Source organism: Heteronotia binoei, chromosome 2 (assembly GCF_032191835.1).
Source record: "Heteronotia binoei isolate CCM8104 ecotype False Entrance Well chromosome 2, APGP_CSIRO_Hbin_v1, whole genome shotgun sequence".
Lineage (NCBI taxonomy): Eukaryota > Metazoa > Chordata > Lepidosauria > Squamata > Gekkonidae > Heteronotia > Heteronotia binoei.
In genome coordinates this window covers 105,514,374-105,532,657 of record NC_083224.1, presented here as the reverse complement: position 1 = coordinate 105,532,657, position 18,284 = coordinate 105,514,374, and the positions used below count along the sequence as shown (strand labels likewise).

At 41.1% G+C, this 18,284-nt stretch overlaps 1 protein-coding gene across 1 annotated transcript in view; it reads left to right on the top strand.

The window, feature by feature from the left end:
• The first annotated feature begins 854 nt into the window (after positions 1–854).
• Positions 855–18,284, top strand: part of TRABD2B (TraB domain containing 2B) — an 835,032-nt gene continuing 817,602 nt past the window's right edge. The window contains exons 1-2 of the mRNA XM_060231786.1: positions 855–1,361; positions 6,272–6,832. Coding sequence (XP_060087769.1) covers positions 1,242–1,361; positions 6,272–6,832 — 681 coding nt within the window. The 5' untranslated portion in view covers positions 855–1,241. The remainder of the gene's footprint in view (positions 1,362–6,271; positions 6,833–18,284) is intronic.

The following is an 18,284-nucleotide window of genomic DNA, read 5'->3' as shown; positions in this document are numbered from 1 at the left end:
AGAGGTAAATACCATCACATGGTATTTTTTGAAAATCAAGCTGGTATTAAAGTGACAGCTGGAGAGGCCAGTTAAACAGTTGGCAACCCCAGTCTCATTATAGGTGTACTCAGCTTCTATTCTTTGAGTATCAGGATGGTTGAAGAGAGAATGTGCAGGAACTGAAATCTCTTTGGTCATAGAAACAACAGGCAGCAATTGAAAGCTAGGTGCCTAGCAGTGTTATTGCTGGTATGCTAGTTTTCTCTGTGCAGAAAACTTTTGATGTGAATGGCTTTCCCCTTTTTACACCTCACTGGCACATAGGCTATACTTTCATTAGAAGTAAAATATTATTGGACCTTGGCTCACAGGGGGGTTTTTTGTATGTGGGTGTGAGCAAGGTTGCCAACTCCGGGAATTTCTTTGAGATTTGGAGCTGGAGCTTAAGGATGGCAGAGTTTAGTGAAGGGTGGGAGCTCAGCAAGGATGTGATCATAGAGTTCATTCTCCAAAGCAGCTTTTTTCTGCAGGATAATTGATCTGTAGGCTGGGAGAAAAAATTATCTCAGCTTCACTTTTTCTTTTTGCATGTGAACGTTTTTCCTCCTGTGAGCCCCTGCTTACCTTTACCTACTCTGACCATGTTTATGAAGTAGGCGCCCTCTCGTGGTTGAAGTCGTTCGCTGCTGGCTTGTCCGCCGTGAAAACGGGATAGGAAGAAAAGTTTGGGAAAGCTTGGAAGTTGCTTTAAGTTTTTGCCTGCTGGCTTTTTCTCACTCTGTGTACAACTGACTGATGACATCCACAGCAGCGCCCGCCTTCATGAGCTTGTTCACATAGCATTCCCTAAATCTATCGCCATCCAAAAACCAAGATCCACACCCCATCACCCCCCCCCTTTTCCAGGAAAAAAAAAACTTTCCCACCTCCTTCCTTCTAAACGCCGAAGGGGGGGGGGAGCCCAACTCCTGGGCAGCGAAGAAAGTTACCGCTTTGAAGATTCCCTTTTGCTCCCAAAGCATGGCGGAGGCTCGGGATCAGAGCCGGGATCCCGGGGATCACTCTTGTGGGGCCATCTAAGCCCCCTTTCTCGGGCTAGCAAGGGCTGAAAGCTATCAACTCTTCGCTGTTTGCACTTGTCAGATGTGGACCCGACTGCCCGATATTGAGGTCGGCTGGGATCGAGACACCCAAGGCAAGATCGGGCGGAGAGTTACCTCCAAGCCAGCCGGCAAGGCGGGTCCCCCGGGAGGAACAGGATGCAGCCCCTCCTGGCGCTGATGTGCTTTGTATTCGGGGGGTTTCTGCCGTCGTCGGCTCACCCACAGCCCAGGAGGCTGCAGCAGACGGACCCAGGGCGGTGTGAACTGCCCCAATCGGTGAGCGGGGTGAGAGAGGGAGCGGCGGAGTGGGGTGGGGGGGATTAAGCTGAGGCTGCGCTGCTTTCACCTAAAGGGGGCGATCGTTTTGGCATTATCCAACTCAGAAAATGACTGGAGTGAGTCCGAAGGGCGGTCCATCATCGAGAATTGCCACCGTCCTGGAATGCTGAGTAGGGGAGGGAGGCTGCCATCCCCACCTGTCCAATCACTAAAAGAAGAAATACTTCCCAAGGCATTGCTCCAGGGGAAAATCAGTTTATGGTCATGCGATCATGGCTGGTGGGTGGGAGTAGGTGAGGTAGGTGCAGGGCCGTAGCCCCTGGCACTCCACACAACCTTCCCTTTCCTCACTCTCCCCCTCCCTCCCTGCTATCGCAGGCCTCCCTTCCCCGCCACTAAAATAGTGAAGGGGCTGGGGGCAGAAGCAGTCCCCAGCTTCTGGCATGAGTTAAAGAGACCGCTGACCAGCCGAGACTTTAACGCACCAGAGACTGGGGGCTGCTTCTGTCCCTGGCCCGCTCACTATTTTAGTGGCGGGGAAGGGAGGGTGGTGACCAGAGCGGCAGGGAGAGCCGCTCTCTCGCCAGCCTCCCTTCCACGCCACTAAAATAGCGCATGGGATCAGGAGCAGAAGCAGCCCCCAGCCGATGGGCCCTTTAACAAGAGCGGGGTGCTGAGGGCTGCTTCTGCCCCTGGCTCCATGTGCTATTTTAGGGTCACTGCCCTCCTTCTCGCCACTAAGATAGTGAGGGGCCGGGAACAGAAGGGCCCGCGGATTAGCTGGGGCTGCTTCTCCTTCTGGCCCCACCTGCTATTTTAGTGGCGTGGAAGGAAGGCTGGTGAGACAGCGGCTCGCGTTGCTGCCCTCCCTTCCCGTCACTAAATAGCAGGTGAGACTGGGGGCAGAAGCAGCTCCCAGCCCCCATCTGCTCCTTGGGCCCTTTAACTCAGGCGGGGTGCTGGGGTCTGCTTCTGCCCCCGACCCTGCATGCTCTTTTAGTGTCGGGAAGAGAGGGCAGCGACAAGAGCAGCAGGGAGAGTCGCTCTGGCTGCCGACCTTCCTTCTCTGCTGGTGGGGAGCAGAAGCAGCAGCCAGCACCACCCCCTTGAGTTAAAGAGCCTGTCAATCAGCTGATTAGCGGGCCCTTTAAATCAGGCAGGAGGCCCCGGCTGCTTCTGGTGCCGGCCTCTCCATCACCAAATCGCTCACAGGGCTGATGGCAGCTCCTGCCAACATGGCTGAGGCCCTGGGGGCTCCTTGGGGCCCCGGAGTCAGGGGTTTTTGGCAAGAAGTTGGGGGGCTGTGCCCCCACAGGACTCCTCCTAGCTACCGGCTTGGGTAGGTGGCCACCTGGGGGCCACCTCACCTAAGGGGCGCAGCTGGGCGCCCCCTTCCCCCACCCCACTGCTCTTGGCTTCCCAGAAAGCTGAGAGTGGAGGGACAGCATGTTGGCATGTGCTCTCCTCTGAGCCAGCTTCCCTTGCAACGGAAGACGGACTCAGAGGAGAACGCCTGAGCAGTGCCCTCTCGAAGACACTCTGAGACTGGCAGTCTCTGAGTGCCTCCAAAAGCACAGGCAGGGCACGCCTGCAGTCTCCACTCAGCCTTCTCGGGTCTGCCAGAGAAGGCTGAAAGGGGGCTGTGGGCAAGCCACTCCTATACAATGTGCTCTTGGAGGTGCTCCATTTCAGAGTGCCTCTGAGAGAGCACTGTGCAGGTGCAGCTTCCCAGAGCCTGTCCAGTCGTCCCTTGCTGCAGCGCTGCACCTGCCCTCCCTACGGGTGGAGGTGTGGTGGTGGGGCAGGCCCAGGGAGGGTGTGGGGCAGGTGCCAGTCTGGGGCACCCTAGGCCCCTGCACTGGGTCTGGTGGTGACCCTGAGTATTCTGGCGTCTCCAGACTGACATGACACCTATAGAAATGTATTTTTTTTATCTTCCTTGCCAGGGGCAGATTAAGTGGGTGTGGGTGTGAAGAGAATCAGTGGCACCTTTAAGATCAACAAAGTTTTATTTAAGATATAAGCATTCATGTGCATGAACACTTCTTCAATGGAAAGCTCATACCTTGAATAAAACTTTGTTAGTCTTAAAGGTGCCACTGGATTCAAACTTTGCTATAGACCAGGGCCACTATCGTCCTGAAGTTCTACCAATTGTGTGGTAAAAGGAACCACATTCTTCAGTGTACTATAGTGCAACCTACAGCCTTAAGTATGTTATTGGTGCTTTAGACTTTAAACAGTGATTAAGTAAGAATATCACATGTTTCATCTTGGGTACCACTTAGTGGAAAGGACCTTAGCATGTGGGAGCCCACCTTGCAACTTTTGTGTGGATTTGCCCTCTGAAATCCTTTTGTGAGAGATGAACGATATTTGTTTTAAACAATCACATACCTTATTAAATGATTATTACATGTTTCAGTTATGATTCATGCAGTTCGAAGGTACTGATCATTTGGGTGAGATCTGTTAAACTATCCTTTACTTCTTCTCTTTATATTAGATTTTCAACTCTTCCATAGAAATAATTTCATAGTCATGGTCAGTCTATAATATAGCCTATGATGAAGGGAGCTTTGACTCTCAAAAGCTTACACCCTGAAACTCTTGGCTCTACCCTGAAACTCTTGTTGATCTCGGGACTTATATCTAACGGTTTTACTGTACACCAACATGGCTACCCTCTGAAAACACCTTACTAGTTATTTGTGCCACTTTTGTAAATGCCCCCCCCCCTTTGCTGGAAATGCAGTTATGACTAGCTAAATCCACAGCCTACTAATTTATTAATTGGAAATGTGGAAGCAAACAGGAAGCTCTGCTCAGAAGTAAGTTGCATGTTATTCAGTGGGGTTTACTTCTAAGGAAATGTCCTTAGGGTTACAGCCAATGTTCACTCTAAGCTGCAGAGTCTTTTGGCAAAAATTCTACTTTGTGAGCTACTGGCATTAAATTTGTGAGCTACTGCATAAATTATTGTGCTCTGGGATCTTACTTCCTGAGCTAAGACAAAAATGTGTGAGCTGGAGGCTAAAAATCTGTGAGCTAGCTCATGCTAACTCAACGTAGAGGGAACACTGGTTGCAGCCTATGTTAAACTATTCAGCTTTAATGATTATAAGCGGGGCTTTTTTGAGCAGGAATGCACAGGATCACAGTTCCTGATGGCTTGGCGTTAGGGAGTGTGGCCTAATATGCAAATGAGTTCCTGCTGGACTTTTTCTACAAAAAAGGAGCCCTAATTATAAGGGGTTATATGTGTTAATGCTAAATCATGGTTCGTGGCCATAAATCAAGGCAATTCATTTTAATGTCATTTGTGCAGAAGAACATCCTGGGATATTGGTCTGTTTATGTCTATGTAACCAGGGCCTTTTTGTTGAAAAAGCCCAACAGGAACTCATTTGCATATCTGGCCACACCCCCTGATGCCAAGCCAGCCAGAACTGTGTTCCTGTGTGTTCCTTCTCAAAAAAAGCCCTGTAAGTAACTATCGCACTCTTTTATTATAAATATACATATTATTCCAAGAAAATCACCCAGTCGCATTCCTGAAGGCTCAAAAAGATGATCAGACTATAGTAAGGAGGACTGGGGCTCTATAACTGTGCATAATATGTATTATCTGTTGCTATACGTATTGTAAAAAGACAAAGGTAGTCCCCTGTGCAAGCACTAGTCGTTTTCGACTCTGGGGTAACGCTGCTTTCACGTTTTCATGGCAGACTTTTTATGGGGTGGTTTGCCATTGCCTTCCCCTACTACTGTGTAAATTCTGCATCATTTAACATTTTATGTTATATTTCAACTTTGTTTCTGATTTCTACAATCCTAATTCAATTGCATTGCTTATTGAATGTCCCATCTTGTTATTTATTTGCATTATTTGTAGACTACCTTTTTTCACTGAGATTCGAGACAAATTACACAGTATAAATCAATACAATGAGTAGCACTTAACAGTCACCCTATCTTTAATTTGTTTTCTAGAATGCCTGTGAATGCAGAACCATTTTCTAGGTTTATTTATTTATTATACTGGATTTGTTGGGCTACCCTTCCCTGAAAGCAGGGCTCAGGTTGACTTACATCAGAAAAAACACAATAACATTATTAAAACAGCATTAAAATACTTCACATCCACAATAAAAACAATATACTTGCCTTGCAAACCCTATGAAATGATAGCAGATCCTATAGGCATGGATGTCCTCAGGCAGGGAGTTCCATCAGGTGGTTGAGGACAACCAGATCTCTCTTGGGCTGGGGACCACTAGGGAGTTCTTGTTTCTAGATCATAATGCTCTTTCTCAGGGCATACTGAGAGAGGTAGTCTTGAAGATAAGTGGGTCCCAGACTGCCAAGGGTGTTAAAGGTCAAAACCGAAACCTTGAACTGGATCTGGTGCTCCACTGGAAGCCACTGCAGCTTGCGCAGCACAGATTGTATGTGTGCCATCCAAGGGGTCCCTATTAGGACCTGTGAGACTGGGTCAAATGCAAGGGTAGGTCCATGTAGAGCGAATTACAGTAATCTTTCCTAGAGGTGATTGGGATTGTGTTTAATAGTTATTAGAGTTACTCAGATTAAATTTTCAGTTTGGCCACACACATATTGGCCATATGCATACCCATACAATGCCCAGAGGCCCTGCCATTATAAATTGCCATCTCAGTCATACAAATGCTGATCTTCATTTCAGTGGAACTCGCTTTCATGTCAGTGTAGTTAAGACTTGGGATGTAGAGTAAAGACTAAAAGTATTTTGCAGTCTTACACTGGAATAAGTTGTTTCAGGAGGGCAGCCATACTATGCATGATTGCATCATACAAGAAGCTTGGCTGGCACTGAATTCACTTGTCTCACTGCAATTTTAACAGAGTTGCTTCTTCTCCTTTCCTAGCAAAGACATCTGAACTCTTTCCTCTGGACAATCCGGAAGGACCCTCCTGCTTATCTCTTTGGCACTATTCATGTGCCTTACACACGTGTATGGGACTTCATCCCTGAGAATTCTAAGGCTGCTTTCCTGGCTAGTACCAATGTATACTTTGAGCTGGACCTCACGGATCCTTACACAATCTCAGCCCTTGCCAGTTGTCAGCTGCTACCCCATGGGGAGAATTTACAGGATGTGCTCCCCCAGGATCTTTACCACCGTCTTAAACGCCACCTTGAGTATGTTAAGTTGATGCTGCCTCATTGGATGACTCCTGATCAACGGGGCAAAGGTCTCTATGCTGATTACCTCTTCAATGCCATAGCTGGAAACTGGGAACGTAAAAGACCTGTCTGGGTAATGCTGATGGTCAACTCCCTGACAGAGACGGACATTCGCTCCCGGGGAGTACCCGTTCTGGACCTCTATTTGGCCCAAGAGGCTGAGAAACTAAAGAAAAAGACTGGAGCTGTGGAGAGGGTGGAAGAGCAATGCCATCCATTAAATGGGCTGAACTTCTCCCAGGTAAGGAGGAGTGGATCCCACCCCACATGTTTTTTAAGCATTCTAGTCACAAGAGTCTCAAGATTGTAATAAAGTAATGTATATAGTGCACTTGTGTTTAGAAAGTTCTGGGTTAACAGCACCAATGGGATTATAGCAAGGTAATTCTTTCCTTCTGACTTTGTTACAGCCACAGTTGCATATCACACAATGTTTCCTCTGCAAGAAAATAGTTTGAACATTACAGAGACATTATGATGGAGACAGTATATGCACAGTGAGAAGTATATTAGTCTATAATGTGCACATGGATATTCATACCACCCTGTTGCATGTACTATTTTTAAAGAAGCAGTATCTTTGAAGTGGTATCTCAGTCTCTTTTGCACATACAGCAAGCACTATGTATGATAACAGACATTTAGATGCAGAAATATGCATAATTGAAATTTATAATGATATCAGCTAGGTCTCCCTTGAATGTAGTCAATGTATACAAATTGCTGAATATTAGAATTTCCATTGTATCAGGCTTTTTTAACCAAATGAAACTCACTGTAAGTGTTTAATATGAAAGGATATCTCTGAGCATGAATCTGAAAGGACATCTCTGAACAAGAATCTCATAGCATTTTTCACATGCACTCTCATCTGTGTGTTTTCTCTTTGATAGTGTACCTGGTTTACTCAGTCCAGAATACAGTTTGGTACCTGGCCTATTATGTGCAAGGCATAGCCATCTTTTCTTTGATTGCTGTAGGATCAGCAAATTTCTTGAAATCTTCTCATTGCCTGTAGTGAGGAAAGGAAATGCTTCTTTTTGTGCATGAGACACAAATAAGTGGTTTTTAGTGTATTGTTTGTTGAAGGAGGTAGTTTTGAACTTCCTTGAAAATTGCTACTTTCTGTTTAAAAATACCAAACATCTTCTGAAAATGCAATGGGTACTGACTGACTCCCTCTTTTGTTAATTTCTGTGTTTGTAGTCAGATAGCAGCCCACAATGTATATTGTTTGAGGGATTCACAAGGTTTGTGGACATGCCTTAACTTTGTTTTCTGTAAAATTGTTTATTTTTAATATTAGGGTAAAGGTGTATATGAGTTGTTCTGGTTGATTAAAGAAAAAAACTTCCTTAAAACATGTATTTTAAAATTGGAGCTGACCCTTCTTCAAGCAAAAGGTTGCATTACTTGACAGTATTGCTGTAAACAATCTGTGTATATTTCTTCTGTTAGGAAATGGGCTTCCGCTGCTTTTCTGAATAATAAATTATCTGTGCTATTTGGGCAAAGCAACTGTTTTTTATTAACAATCTTTAAAATATCACCTGTGAAGAAATGCAATTAGTTGATAGTGCTGCCAAATATAGGTAGCTGGAGTGAAATAAAATGGGAAAAACATGCTGGAAGACACAGGATTTACTGGGGCTGTGTATCCTGTTTTATGTTTCCTTGATTATTTCTAAAAACACTTTTGTGATCCCAGAAAAATGAACAGATCCCTGTGTGAAACAACCACCCAAACAATGAAAGGATCACATGATACAACTTTGAATCTCCTTTCCTCCTCCCAAAAAAGGTTAGGTTCCTATGACATTACCATGTATGAATTCATTTTAGGAAATATCAATATCATCCCATGCAGATCTACTAAGATGCATACTCATATCTATTCTATGAAGCTTACTCTCATTATTGCATTAATGCTGTTTATCTATCCTGTTCACAGTTGCTGTTATTCCTAAAGGTATCAATTAATTAAATATCTGTATTGTTCAATTCTATACTTGCTGTATTTGCAGATATATTCTAGAGAACATGTTTACTAATCCACTGCCTCAATTTATGAAGTATTATATTAGTCTGATATTGCAGATAGATACATTGATACAAATATTTGGAGGTGGGGATTCCACGTGGTTGGTTATGTATCTTTCATTGTAATTAATTTTATCATTTAGACTGAGCAGTTGCAGTACAGGTGGTATTTGGGATGTTATAATAAATCCTACTGAAACTGAACAATGACTTTTGAAATACATGCTGAGCATAGTTCCAAAACTTAAAATCCACTTTTAATAATTAACAGGTAAATCCATTTATTACACTAAATAAATCACTAAATATTTTCCATGCCACTTATTTATAAATGTATTTAGAGGAAAGTTTACAAATTTACTCATCTGCAGATAGAACAAGATATTTATTTATTATTATTTATTACTTCCCATTTATATCCCGCCCTCTCCGCAAGCTGACTCAGGGCGGCTTACAACATATGTATTATAATATTTCAGAAAGTCAGTTTCCACTTTTCTATTGGAAGAAAATTCACATAATTAGTACAAATGCAATATGCCCTGGCACTAAAAGTTTTGTTAGGTCAAATAGTATTAAAATAAAACCTGCAAAACACTTCATTACAAAATTATGCCATGAGTAGCCTTTTAAACCTGAACTGTGTTATATATTGCGTCCGTGATTAGAGAACATGTTTTTAATAATCTCTTTTGTTGGAAACAGTTGTTTCTTTATCTCTGATTTTAGTGCCAAAGCAGTCACTCTGTTCTCATGTTATTCATAATAAGGGGGGGGGGGTGGAATTTTATAGTGATAATGACAATAGTAATTTGTTAAGAAAATGTTGGTTGTATCCTGTAGGTTGTATCCTACAGATTGGTAGTAGCAGGTATTTCCCTCTGTATCCTCCTTGGGCCACTCCCCAGGTATTTCTGGGTCCCTGCAGAGTGAAAACAGTGCAGGACAGGGGACAGCAAGGAGGAGTAGAATCAGGCAAGACTGCCCTTCTTTCCATTTATATCTGCAGAGTGTCCCTATGACACAACCATAGGCTTTTAGGAAAACTGATTTGCCAGTGACAGAGAGTTTTCATATCTCTTTTCTCAAATCAAAAGTATGCCATGTTGTGCATTGTACAATATTACTCTGGGGATGATTTCTGTAAAGAATGCAGTATGGCATGAGCTGAAAAACCACCCCAGAGCCCAGACCTTGTAAAATAAATGAAAGTGGTACTGCAGAGATTAACTGAGACTCAGACCTGAAAGATCCTTCTAAGATCCTTACTGACCAAGCATCATCTGCTAAGGCAATATGGGAGACAATAACATGCAGCTAATTGAATTATGGCCTTATTTGGATGGAGTGGATTATGATGAACTATATATCCTTTCTTAATTCTAAGTCTTGGATTTTCTCTTAGGAAACCTGTGATTAGTGGTATTAACTATGAAAATTTAGAAACTGGACAGTTTGTATTCCAGTTTAGGTCTAGGCTGCTGGAAACCTCTGTGACCATTTACAACCCTAAATATGCTATGGGCATCAGTAGAGTGCTTTTTGGTATTGCTTTAATTGAAATACGGAATCTGAAAAAATGGATGCTAACACCTAAAAAGCATGCTGCATTGAAAACTTCTGAAGCACTTGTATTCCGGGAATATATCCAGTCTTTAAACACTTACTAAGAAGAAGTAATAGAAGAAAGTTTGAGTCCAGTGGCACTTTTAAGATCAACAAGGTTTAATTCTGGGTATAAACTTTCATGTGCATGTACGCTTTTTCAGACATATTGAAGTAGTTTTCTTTAAACCTTACATATAGGTTGAGTGAAGATTGGGGGGGGGGGGCAGTCATTGCCAGGAAGGGCTAGTTAGAGCAGGGGTGTCAAACTCATTTGTTATGAGGACCGAATTTGACCTAAATGAGATCTTGTTGGGCCGGGCCATGTGTGTACCTATTTAAGATTAGGTAGTGGAGATATAAACTTTTTAAAGGACACAGGCAAACACGACTAAAGATTAAAAAAAAAACTTAAAAGAAAGCATGCTTAAAACATTAGCACTTGTTGGTCTTAAAGATGTGTTCTTTGTATTTCTCCCATGGAATCCAGGGAACTGGGCAAAGGAAACTCTGGCTCTTTCTCTCCCTCCCCAGGGGACCAGAAGGCAGAGGAGCCTCAATCAATGGAGAAAATTGAGGTTTTGCTCTGTAGCTCCTGTGCGATTGAGCAAGCAAGAGAGAGGGAGAAGGAAGCAGATGACAGCCAGTTGCTCAGGGGCCTGATAGGAGCCCTCTGGGGGCCTGATTCGGCTCCCCAGCTGCATGTTTGACACCCCTGAGTTAGAATGATAAGTATAACTGAGATTGGATTAAAGCAGTTGGTAAAACCTGTGAATGGCAGCAAGAGAACTAAATTTGGGTGCAGTCCCACCTTCAAGACCAACGAAGTTCAAATCTGGGTATAAGCAAGAACTGAGAGACTTAGCATGTGTGGATGCATAATTCTTCAGATATGTTGAAACATATTTCCTCAAGCACCACATGTAGAAGGAGGGAGATAGTTGCCAGAAAGGTCTAATTAGAGTCAGGGTGCGTAAGAACAGCTAAGACTTCATTATCTGTATGCTAATTTGCTGCTACTCACAGACCTCACCAACAGCATCTTAAAGGTGCCGCTGAACTCTTTGTTTTATTGTTTCATACCAACACAGCTACCCATCTGAATCTAAGAAGTAGTAGTTTGCTTCACCTTCCCCTGCTTTCCATCTCATAGCATCTATATGCTGTTGAAAATGCAAACCATGTTAATATGAGTTATCCATTTATCTGACACACATTCTCAGTGGCTTCTATTTTGATTTCTTGGTTGCAGTCTCTTTTTTGGTTGATGGTGGAGCCAAGGAATAGAAAATATTGAACAATTTTAATTTCTTCATCAACCTTAAAGCTGTATAATGCTTCAATACTTGTCACTTTTGTCATCTTGCTGTTCAGTTGTAATCCTGCTTTGGCATTTTCTGCTTCATTCATTTTAGTTTTCACAATTTTCTGCTGATAATGTGGTATCATCTGCATATATCAAATTGTTAATGTTTCTTCCACCACTTTTCACTCCACCTTCATCTAAATATAATCTAGCTTTCCTTATGATATGTTCTGCACAGGACTTTTTTTGAGCAGGAATGCAGTTCCGGCTGGCTTGGTGTCAGGGGATGTGACCTAATATGCGAATGAGTTCCTGCTGGGCTTTTTTTTTTTAAAAAAAAGCCCTGGTTCTGGATGGAGATTAAAGATACAGGGAGATATAATACATCCTTGTTTGACCTTTGCCAATTAGAAACCATTATGTTTCTTCATATTCTGGAGAGTATAATATCCCTATTAATTTATTAATATCATCTGTACCTCCAAAGTAAATTGTATTGGATCATCTTGCTAATATGTATGTATGTTTATTCAGCACTTTTTTGTAGAAAAAGCCCAACAGGAATGCATTTGCATATTAGACCACTACCCCAACATCACCATTTTTTCACACAGGGCTTTTTTGTTGAAAAAGTCCAGCAGGAACTCATTTACATATTAGGCCACATACACCAACACCAAGTTAGCTGGAACTGTGTTCCTGTGCATTCCTGTTCAAAAAAAGTCCTGTATTTATTTATCCAGTTCTGATTCTGGTATCTTTAAAGATGTTCTCTTTTTTACCTCCTATTCATTTCAGTAGGACTTCCAGTATTAAACTTGCTTTACTTTCACATAGAATTTTTAATGGGATGTCTAAATCCTTCTTGTATGATGGTTTTTCTCTGGTCTCTTCCATAATACATATGTGAGAGGCCAAACATGCTTGGGCTCTTATATGCATTTAATCTGTTTTCTAGTGTGCCAAATCATGCATTTGGAGTTTACACACTTCCAGGTAGATGCATATATATATATATATATATATATATATATATATATATATATATATATATATATATAGCCCAACCATACACACAGGGTTCATATGTAGAGCTTTAGACCCAGGGACAGTGGGCACAGTCCTAGCCATAGCACTGTCCTCCATATATCTGAAGCCCTGTTCAGACATTAAATGAATACATCCTTAATTTGGAGCAGAGTTTTGTTTGAGTCTCAGAACCTATTTTAATATACATTTTAAAGATACCCTGTGATGCACCATTTGACTTGTTCATTCACCAGGCTAATATGGGTACTGTGGGGGAATGCTTCTTCATACAATTCTGCTTCTCATATTAGAACAGACAGCCTTAGCCTCAAAAGTTGTGGCCGCTTACCAGATGTAGATCCTAGCAAATGTGTTTAAAATGTCTCCTCTCATTTCTCTTGCTTTCTTTATTCATTCTCTATTTTCACTTTGCTGTTCTTTCATCTCCCATCACCAATTCTTTGTATGCATACTTAATCCGCCTGCAGTTGGAGGCTAAGCCTTTTAGCCTCTTGCTACATTTTTCAAAAGTTGCCTTGCTGAGGACTTGACATTAGCATCTTGATTTTTAAATCTGTCCATTGAATCTCTCTCCATAGGGAATAAGGGTTCTTTTCCCTCTATGGGAAATAATTCTGATTGACTGAATGAGAGGGAAATAAAGGGTCCTACCCTGATCCCTCTCTTTCTCTCTTTAAATTTAGTCATGAATCTGATTATGTAGGTGGCATTATGTCAACCCATGATGGAGTAAATGTCGGCAGAATATCAAAGTCAAATTGATTAGATCAAGGACAACCCTAGAGAAAGAATTATCCATATTGTTCCACCTCAGACTGCACTTAGCCAGTCTCCCCTTCTTCCTCTCTTTTCTTGTGTATAGACTAATAAACACTGTTGTCCTACTTTTTGCATCAAGTGGCAGAAGTAACTTTGTTAACCAAGTCAGCCTTCATTTTCCAGCTCCTGCTGGTCTATCAAATCCTGAGACATAGTAGCTCTGATTACTCTATTGATAGAATTACAGAGACTACAAGTGCTGCTTAATGAAAGGCTGATGGGTGGCCCATCATATTTGGTCCCTGACAGATATCTGCACTCGCTAAGCTGATCTCTGCATATCAGAACAGCAGGAAACATTAATATACACACAGGGCCATATTTTGGTATGCCTTTTGACTTCCTTTCCTTTCTTTGCCTTTCACTTTTCCTTTCAAAAGAGTTTAGCTGGGAGGCAATGATACATTAGATTTTTAGTTGGTGAAAAGCGACTGTTGAGTGAAACTGAGGCTGCAATATCAAGTACACTTATTTGTAAGGAACTGGTGGTCTTTATTCCAAATAAGTTAAATGTCTAGGTGTGCAGTGAAAGCCTATTTGCAATGACGAGAGATTTGATGTGCAATCCATATACCATTATACTCCATCAAAGTAAATTAAACTCAATCCGAGTAAAACTTCTATTTTAAACCTTTTCCTCCAACATGCTCTTTTAGTTTCTTACGGTAAAATGGATAATACAAGAGTTAGTCTACAATAAACATTATTAAATGAATTAGACCACTTTAGAGAGGAAATTAAATATATTTTAAAAGGCATTTAAAATTATTGCTGTTTTTTGATACAGCCAATATTAAACGATTTATTAATCATATTGATTTTAAGAGTAATACAATCAACCACCTATGCATCATCTTTCTTTTGGGTACATGTTACGTGGACATCCACTTACACTCATTCCACTTCTGCATGTGGTGAAAAGTTCTCAGGGCTAGCATTGATCCAAGTTAGTTCCCTTGGACGGAGAGGGTATATCTTTGTAGCATTTGCTTTGTTTACAAGTATACAGACACATGATAGATGGGGTGGCAACCATGGAGGAACTAATACTAGCACAACTGAAAACCTCTCTCAGTGCAAAAATTCCAAGGCAAGTAAACCAGTATATGTCAACACTCTATATTCAGTATTAAATTTAAAGTTCAGTATAAATATTATGTCTATATAAAATGTGAAAAATCATACAAAAAAATCACCATCCATGACAAGCCACTCTTATTCCTACTGACTCTTTTTGGTGAACAATGTCCACAACATTTGATGATCTTAGCTGAAGTCCAATGCTCATAAAAACCAGTCCTTAAGTCGTTTCGAGGCTTAAAGCTCTTCTTCCAGGGACCATTTGTTGACTGTGTACTAAACAGTAGGTAAGTGGTGTCAAAATACACCTCCTGATGTTCTGTGTGTCTCAATTATTTTGCCTTTCTCATTCTTTCATAATCCATTATGTTGAAATACCTCTGCTAATTCCTTCACATCTGCTCTCCAAAGGAGCAATTTGGAGAGCAGATGTGAAGGAATTTGCAGAGATATTTCAGCATAATTAATTATGAAAGAATGAAAAAGGCAAAATGAACTGAGACATACAGAACATCGGGAGGTGTATTTTGACACCACTTACCTACTGTACAGTATACAGTCAACAAACGGTCCCTGGAAGAAGAACTTTAAGCCTCGAAACGACTTAAGGACTGGTTTTTATGACTTGCAAGGGCTCCTGCTTCTTTTTGCATGTATGTCTCCAGTGCCGCATCTTCTTTGCACAGAGTTATGCATACCTTTCAGGATGGTGCCACTAAATCCGGAGTGCTTACCTTGGGTGGCATTCAAAATAAATGGTGCTTTCAGAAGGATAGGATTTGGAGCATATTTGATTTTCATAGCAAGGGAAACTTAAAATAGCAGTATGCAATACTTAATACTAAGAACATTTCAAGTATTTAAAGCTCTCCTGTACAGGGCTTTTTTTGAGCCGGAACACACCGGAACACCATTCCTACTACCAGTTCCACTTGCACTTGATTATCCCAGCTGGTGTGGCCTAATATGCTAATGAATGTGTAGCCTAATATGCTAATATTAGGGTGTTGTCTAATATGCTAATGAGTTCCTGCATGACTTTTTCTCCAAAAGAAGCCCTGCTCCTGCATATTATCTCAACAAGCCTTCAACCATTCTGATACAAAAGCCAGTATTATTTATCTCACATTGCAGCTGAAATGAAAGAGAGAGAGCGCTATCTGAGGCTACCTCAAAATTAGTGGTTGAAGCAAGATTTGCACCAATGACTTCCTCATCTGACTGCTGACACTCCGTACTGAGAATCTGCTGTGTGCATATGGAGACTGTTCTTCACAAGACCAACCCAATCAAATGACAACTGAGAAACATTTACATCTAATGTGGTATTCAAAGAAATACTTTAATCAGGGCTTTTTTTGGAGCAGGAACTCCTTTGCATATTAAGCCACATGCCCCTGATAGTATATATAAGTGAATTGTAATATATTGTGTAAACAGTGTGCTTTTATTATTGTAATGTTTGTATTTTATGTTATGCTATGCGAGCCGCCCTGAGCCTGCTTCGGCCAGGAGGGCGGGATACAAATTAAATATTATTATTATTATTATTATTATTATTATTATTATTATTATTATTATTATTATTATTATGTAGGCAGTCCTCCAAGAGCTTACAAGGCTCTTCCTACTGTAAGCTCCAGGAGGATTGGCTACATCATGAATGTGTTGACTAATATGCAAAGGAGTTCCTGCTACACAAAAAGCCCTGACTTTAATTAATAGCAACAATAACAAATATTACAAACAACAGAAGAATACAAAAATTAAAAAACTGTAACTTTTAGAATTAACACATACAGAAACACACAAAACCAACAAGGAAACAAAATAAAAGAATGAATGTGTTGCATACATTCTGTATACTGTATTTAGTGGGTCTCATCACAAGGAGTATATATGCATTTAGTAACTACAAATCCTACACTGCAGCTTAAAAAAAATACAATTTAAAACAAACTACAACACATTATGCGACATTTTTTGCAGGTCCCCACTTGTTTACAGTCTAATCCTAACCAAACTCTATTTTAAGTCCATTGGAATCAATGGATTTACGGTAGTACTGTCCATCACTGGCCAAGAAGTGAATTTGAAAAGGGTAACATTAGTACCAATGCTGATGGCAAGCCCTGACCTGGACAGCCCAGGCTAGCTTGATCTTATTGGACTTGGAAGCTAAGCAGGGTCAGCCCTGGTTAATACTTGAGTGTGAGACCTCCAAGGAAGTTGAGGGGTTGCTATCCAGAATCAGGCAATGGCAAACCACTTCTGAAGGTCTCTTGACTTGAAATTCCTCTGTGATATCTGTATATCAACTGTGACTTAACTGCATTAAAAATATTCTCTTTCCTCAAACCACATTGTTGCTAGTTAAAAAATGAATATATCCATCAGCATTGTCAATACTGGTGGTAGGCGAGACATTTACAAAAGGTTTGTAAAAAGTTTAAAGTGGTGTGTGCGAGTCAGAGAGATAGACATGAGGGTAGGGTCCACACTGCTTCTCAGAACAAAATTTGGTCAGTTCCATGCCACTATCTTAAAGCTCCAGGTCCTTGAAAAGCAAATACATTTGTATTTGCCTGTACTATGGCTTAATTACTAATGGCTTTTTTTTTTTAGTAGGAATGCACAGGAATGCAGTTCCAGCTGGCTTGGCATCAGGGGCTGTGGCCTGATATGCAAATGAGTTCCTGTTAGGCTTTTTCTACAAAAAAAGCCCTGATTACTAACACAGTTCTACACTGCAGAAAAACTGCTATGGCCCTATTTTGCAAGCAAATTTAAAAACAAATTATCCTCTTATCTTCAAAATATATTAATAGAAATTTTAATATTACCAAGTTTAAAACTTTAAGGAAAATTATTTAGCATGAACATAATTTGCTAATAATAGAAATAATCAACATCCCAAATGCGTTTCATGTGCAGATGTCATGAAAGAGAGTTTATATGGCTGTGTAAGCATATGCCTGTTTAAGTATACACGTGACATGAGAATGCAAATGTGTGTGTTTGGTTGTCTTCCCTAGATTATACAAAAATCCTATTCCTGTTCTATTATATACAAAAGGCTCATGTGTAAACACAAAAAGATCTGTTGTGTTTTAATTTTATAAGAAATTACCATTTAAAAATCCACATGTGATAAAAGCAAAAATGAGATGGTCATAGGCATATCATTTATAGAATGTGTAAGGTTCCACTAACTTGTCAAGATCATTCAGTGGTTGTATTTTTGAAGCCATCAAACAAACCAGCTTCTTTTTACAGCCATGAAAGTCTAAACATCATTTGGAAAAATGGCACCTAATTACTGGGAGACTGTTGTGGTACTCAGAGAAAGCATTATTGCCAGAGATTTTTTTTTAAAAAAACCCATCATATTTGTTTTCCACATTCATAGATACATTGTACAAACCTTGAACAAAAGGCAATTTTATTGTTTTTGTGAGGCATAACCTTTCAGACTTGCAGACCTGGACATAGAAGAGGGTGTGCCAGTTATGGGGTCAGTACAATGTTTGCAAATCATGAAATTAGACTGACCTTGGATATAGATAGCGTTAGGATGCCAGGCTATAACAGAAACTGGACGGGGGGGGTGGGGAGGGGGAGAAATGGGAAATTATTCTAGGAGAAACCCTAGTATGCATTTGCTTGAGCAAAACCAACGGACATTGATAGTTCTTGGTTTGTTTTCTGTAACCAAGAAGATTTTATTTGCCTTTGATTTTTTTACAGACGTTTGCCTTTATAGGTCGTAACATGAGAATAGCAATGAAATATT